At 43.8% G+C, this 6,018-nt stretch overlaps 1 protein-coding gene across 2 annotated transcripts in view; it reads left to right on the top strand.

Moving 5' to 3' along the window:
• The first annotated feature begins 2,999 nt into the window (after nt 1-2,999).
• The window catches only part of LOC119340326, a 6,953-nt gene continuing 3,934 nt past the window's right edge, over nt 3,000-6,018 (top strand). Inside the window, exons 1-4 of one of the 2 annotated variants that reach the window (XM_037612236.1) lie at nt 3,000-3,169; nt 4,411-4,580; nt 4,993-5,674; nt 5,758-5,842. In XM_037612236.1, the coding sequence (XP_037468133.1) occupies nt 4,433-4,580; nt 4,993-5,674; nt 5,758-5,842 (915 nt within the window). In that variant the 5' untranslated portion in view covers nt 3,000-3,169; nt 4,411-4,432. Of the gene's footprint in view, nt 3,174-4,410; nt 4,581-4,992; nt 5,675-5,757; nt 5,843-6,018 lie in introns of both variants that reach the window. The other variant, XM_037612230.1, reaches the window with a different exon arrangement.

Raw genomic sequence — 6,018 nt, 5'->3', positions numbered from 1 at the left:
GGAGTCCGTTTAGTATTTCTTTTCTTTCTTTTTCTGCACGTCGTAATTATTTTTTTTAAAAGGTTACCGCCTTACCGGGCCGTGTCCGACCTGGACACTGTGCCCGGGCGGCCTTTAAAGGCCGACGGTCCGCCCTGGGCCGAAACCCTAGCCGCCAGCCCCGCCTCACCCCGAGACCCGCGCCGTCGCCGCCGGATCCCGCCGCCGCCGTCCCTCGCCGCGCCGCCGCCCGTCCCGACCGCCGCCGCCCTGTCGCCCGTCGCCGCCACCACCCACCACCGCCACCGTCGCCCCGCCCCGCCAGAGCCCATCGCCGAACCTCACCGGAGGTAGCCGCCCCGCCGCCGGCGGTTTTCTAAGAAAAACCGCCCGTTTTTTTATAAAAACCGTGGTTTATTTTTTTATATAGATCGGTTTAGTTTTTTTTCGGTTTATTTATTTTGCGGACGTTCGTTCGTACGTTCATTTTAACGAACGATTTTCGTCGTTTAGCCACAGACAGCGAACGTTCGTTCGTTAGCCTGTTCGTCCGTTTTTCTTTTTCTTGAATTTTCCGCGATTATTTCCGATCGCGATTTTTGATCCGATTTTCGTTCTAGTATAACTTTTCGCTCGTTTATCGGAATCAGGCGATTCAAGCGCCTAGAGTTTCGTCTCGAAACCCTCTTTTCGTTTAACCAACTCAAACAAGATTTTTCTACTATGAATTTTGACTTAGGTCCAGATTAGTAAATGAAATTTGTTTCTTTCGCCGTTTGACTTTTGTTGCTTCGTTTGATTTGTTTCTTTTTGCAAACCGGAGTTCTTAAGTTGAACTTTCTGGTTAGATCTCTTATTTGAGTTTTATCCGTGCATTAGATGAGTGCTTATTCTATGCTTGTTTGTTTGCGATAGAGTACCTAGAGTGCGCTGCTTGCTACTACGAGTCTTTAGGTTTCACGGATCATCAGCAAGGCAAGTAACACTTTGATCATACCTCTTTACTACCCAGTTTTATTGCATTAGCTCAATCCTCAAACAATTGCATGATTAGGATCTGATTAACATATGGGTTTTGGGGAAGTAGATGAGGTAGAACCTATTACCTGTTTTATTATCAAACCTTGGGAGTTACTTCTATGTTTGCTTATATCACTATGTTATGCTAGTAGACATGGATTGGGTGAGTGTATCCATGACAGATATGAGATTGTTAAATTAATGGTTTACTTAAGGTGGCAACTTTAATACACATCTGGGTAGATTGAGGCACCTGAGGAACCCAGTGTTGCCTATATTTTTAGAAATCCCGGGGTACCGTGTGATTCTCCTATGGACCGCCACCCAGGCTCAAAAGGATCATGAGATTATTAATGCTAGAAACTTTCGTGTGCAGCCGCAAGCTACTATGGGCTCTAGCATAGTTGATTAAGTCGTGTGAACTCTTATAGTAGTAGACTAGCAGATGTAGGGGAAAGTAGGTGTAACTGTCTACCCATCGTAAGGTGCAAACGCTTCTGAAAGACTATGTCTCGGTCATCCGTTTCTCAAACACCATGTAGTGCGAGAATTCTAAATGGAGGAGATCGAGTCTTGCGCAAACCTCTGCAGAGTGTATAAACTAATCATGGTTAGCCGTGTCCCCGGTTATGGACGTTTTGAGTATCTAATACCTGGATTATCATGTGAATCTCATCATGTTCTTTAATTTAATTTGTTGAATTTTAATGATGATGCTTATTTGGGATTGAGTTGGGTGAACCTTCTCAATGTTTAACAACCACCATGATAATTAAATAAAATTTATTCCTTTGCTGTAGAAAAAAGCTGGCTTTATGCAAAAACTGTAACCATAGAGATTTCCACCAGCCATATATGCATGTAGTATAGCATTATTTCTATTCATTACTCTCTATGTGTTACATTGCCAACATATTCCATGTGCTGACCCGTTTCGGGCTGCAACGTTCATGTTGCAGACTTTTCAGACGACGAGTAAGGTGCCTTAGGTCGTGGTCTTATACTCAGTGATGCCGTTGGAGTTGATGGACTCGCTTTATCTTTCAAGCCTTCCGCTGCTATCGTTATTAGATGGCCTTAAGCCATATTTATTATAATAAGTTCTCTTTTGAGACATCCGATGTAATAAGTGTGTGATTGCTACTCTGTTATAAATCCTTTAAGTACTGTGTGTGTCAGCATTATCGATCCAGGGATGACACTGATGCACAGAGATCAGACTGTTTGAGGTCTGGTCGCTACATGAATGCTTTCAAAGATTGAAATGCCTACACCACAAGATCAACAAGAATTGGACATACAAACATATACAAGGCCGAAGTCTCATGGTCGTAGCAAGGAAAGGACTAGGATGAGGAGAGCAGCGCGCTCGGCGATGAACTTGGCCGCGGCGGCGTTGTCCTTGACGACCGTCCTCCGGTTCCTCCTCTTCGCCGATTCCGCGTCCAACTTGGCGATCTCCTCCAGCGTGCACTCCGACCGCGGTTTCCTTGGCGCCTTGGCCTTCTTCTTCTTGGCCATTCCAGGCGGGTCGACGGCCAGGGCGCTGGAGTTTGGCTAGGCGTCGGCCATGGACGAGGGAGGGAGGGGGACGACGGGATGTGGGAGGGTTTGGGGGAAAATGGCGCCAAAGGGGGCGCGATTTTTTTTGCTTTGTGTCACCGTCAGGTGGGCCAGGGGCGGACAAGCGCGCGCGTCCCGCCCGTCCGCACACTGTTTGTTTCACCCCAAAATCGGCGCAAACTTGGGCCGGGATGGGTCGAAAGCGGACACAAAACGGACAAAAGTCCGTTTGCTCCCGCGCGCTGGGCCGTTTGGTTCGTCCGTTTTACCCCAAACGAACGCGCGTGGACAAGATAGGATCGCGCGGTGAAGTTGGTCTTAGTTTTCGTCTACAAATTCAAGGTTTATTTTAAACTTTTTCAAAAAAAAAGGAAAAGTCGCAGGAACACGAGCAGCCCTGCACAAACAGCCGAAAACGGAAACCTGAGGTCAAGTCAGAGAGAGCTGAGGCGTTGTGCCGCTCCCGTGCTGGCGTTGGCGTTCCTCCCCTTTGTCCGGCCCCCCTTCCCCCTCGCCCTTCCAAAGCCACAAACCAAACCCTAGAATCTCACGGTACCAGGAAGGAACCTTCTGATCCCCAAAAGAGAGCGCGGAGGCCGGAACCTGCGTAGGTATCACATTTCTTCCTTGCTTCGTCTTCTCCTTCCATCTAGGGCGAGATTACGCCTTCTTCCTATGCAGTTCCGCGGCGTTAGAAACGAAGACCTCGCCTGTTTTTGTTTTTGTTTTTTTTGGCTACTAGTTCCAGCCCCCACCCCCGCTTCGTTTGTAAATCGTCTGAGTGGTCGACGTTGGTACTGATTTAGGATTTCCAGCAGCGCATTGCGTATGCTTATCTTTGCTGGTTGCCGTTATTTAATCAGCGAAAGAGCTTGATGGTTTTACCTGAAGATGGTTGGGAACTCCAATGGATTGGGAACAGAGAAGAAAAAATGGTTTCTGTTGTAGTGGTAATTCTAGGTCCCAGGAGCTCAACGGAATCGTTGTCCTAGTAGTGATTGCAGGAAGAAAGAACTTCTGCTGGGAGCTAGGAAGCTCTGAAACCGATGACATGGTCTTCATATATTTTTGCTTATTAAGATGATCTTTATCCTGTTTCACGGATTTTGATATTAAGGCAGGGGATCTAAATTAGTATTCTGTTGTGATTCTGATTCTGATATTAAGGCAGGGGGTCTAAAATGTTATTCTGATGTGATTTTGATATTAAGGCAGGGGATCTAAATAGTATTCTGTTATGATTTTGATATTAAGGCGGGGGATCTAAAATAATGTTCTGTTGTGCGCTTCTTGTTTACTGAAGATGTGCCAATGCTTGCACCAGCATGTCACTTGGGCCCCGGGTCTTGAGTATTTCACATTCAGTTAAGCCTGTACAACTGGGTAAACAAATGTAAGAATCATGGTCATTAGAGGTACATGAGTATGAGTCACATGATACCTTAGGTCAGTCTAAATCTCCATGTGCCATGTGATCATTATTTGAGATCATTGGAGAATTAATATTCTTGGATTTGAACAAGTTTTTGCACATCTTATGATTTTTTTTAGTTCTTTACAAGCTCCCGCTTGATCTTAATTAGCAACTGCATGGTCAAAATTTAGTTTAAACAGGAGGATCCAAGTGCCACATGGCAATTAGTTACTACCTAAGTTAAGTTTAGTCCTCTATTTTGTATTTACCCACTTCTACAATTTGTGGAGGCCTAAGTGTGCCATTCTCAAGTTCGAGGGGTCAAGTGACATGGCCGTGCAAATTAAACACCTATGGTGTGTTCTGCTCTATTTTGGTCTTGGGAATAGTTCACTTTATGTTGTTTAAGTTGGCAAATTTTCTTTGGTGGACAGGTTGGGCATGATTCATTGAACTATGGGTCGTCTCAAGGCAAGGGCACGGGAAGCCTCTGAAAGCAATCAAAAGAATGAACATCGCTCCATATGCTTACACTCTTTTTCTGATCTGTCACATGTTTCTGCAGCTACTTTTATGTATCTTTTGAAGGACTGCTACTTCTATGGTATACTTATTTCCTTTATGTTATCCTTAAATTTCCATGAATGTGATGCTTCTGTAATTCGGTATTCATTATTTATTCGTTGAATTGCTTTTTTCTAAGCCCTGCCACAACTTGTTCTGTAAACTATGAAAATAGAACATTCCAAAACAAACTAAACTTGTGTTAGAAAGTATAGCCCCTGTGCAATCTGTAATTGGGATGAGGTAAACTTTAACATCATAATATAGCGCACGGTCTTGAATCCTTTGCTTTCCAAACTCCTTGTAATTTATGAGTAGCCTACTGTAGTTATCTACTCCGTCACAGATGTGTCATTGCCTTGTTCTTTTATGTCTATTTGATTCTTGATCTTCTCCTTTATGTTATTTCTTATGCTTTTCATAACTCTGACCTTTTGTAAGCTTTAATTTAGGAACCCACAAAGCAACCGCAAAGTTCAGGATCCTTCAGCAGCAGGTTAAAAGAGCATTAAATAATGCTCCTCAGCCAGGCCCATTCACATACATTGTCCAATGCATGTACATTATACCTTTGTTGGGCCAAAGTCATGCTGAAGGGTTCAGCCATATGTTGATATCTTCTCTAAGGCATTTGAAATCCGTGGAGTCAGTACAGAAGGATTTTATTGATGCAAAGTGTCTTGCTGCACGGCTTGTTCTTGATATCCTTGCTTCTGTTGTACCCCATGAAGAACGCATACTGGTAAAGCTCCTTGAGACATTCGATATTGAGTTGAAAGATATGGCCCATGCTTTCCGTGGTTCAGAGTTGGGTGATGAAGATCTAGCGGCAGCAAGAGAACATCTTAAACAGCATGTGCAGTACTTTATGAAATCAGAATCATATGTGACTGCTGTGGCCCTGATGACACGCTTTTCCATCCAATGCTGTGATGAGTCATTTCTCATGAAACTGATTGGAAGTAAGCAATACAAGGCAGCAGAGGAGTGGGCAGCTTTCATGGGGAAAGAAATGATAATTTTGATAATTCAAAAGTATCTAGATGTTAAAATGCTAAAGAGCGCGAATGAGCTGGTAAAACAATATGACCTTGCAGAAGAGTTTCCGGATGTTAATTATTTGTATAAAGAGAGGTGACTTTCCTGTTGCTCAATGGAAAGTGATTATAGGATATTTGTTTAGGGTTATTTAGAATTTTTATGAGATCTATTTGCAGTTTGCTAAAGAAGCTGGCAGAGAAAGGGTGCTGGGATGTTGCAGAAGTCCGTGCCAAGAAGGATACAAAGCTGATGGAATACCTGGTAACTTGCATCCATCTTACCACAGTCAACTTTCTAGACGTGTTTGCTGTTTATACATGCCCTAGATCATTATTCTATTTGGATCAACAGAAATTCGGATTCATTTTATTAAGACATTGCTTCCTGTACACCATTACCTTTTGTTCATGGGATGAAGTGGGTGGGAGAATGTTTTT

This window comes from Triticum dicoccoides, chromosome 1B (genome assembly GCF_002162155.2).
Source record: "Triticum dicoccoides isolate Atlit2015 ecotype Zavitan chromosome 1B, WEW_v2.0, whole genome shotgun sequence".
NCBI classification, from domain to species: domain Eukaryota; kingdom Viridiplantae; phylum Streptophyta; class Magnoliopsida; order Poales; family Poaceae; genus Triticum; species Triticum dicoccoides.
Note: the sequence above shows the minus strand (reverse complement) of the source record. Positions and strands in the feature narration are given on the sequence as shown.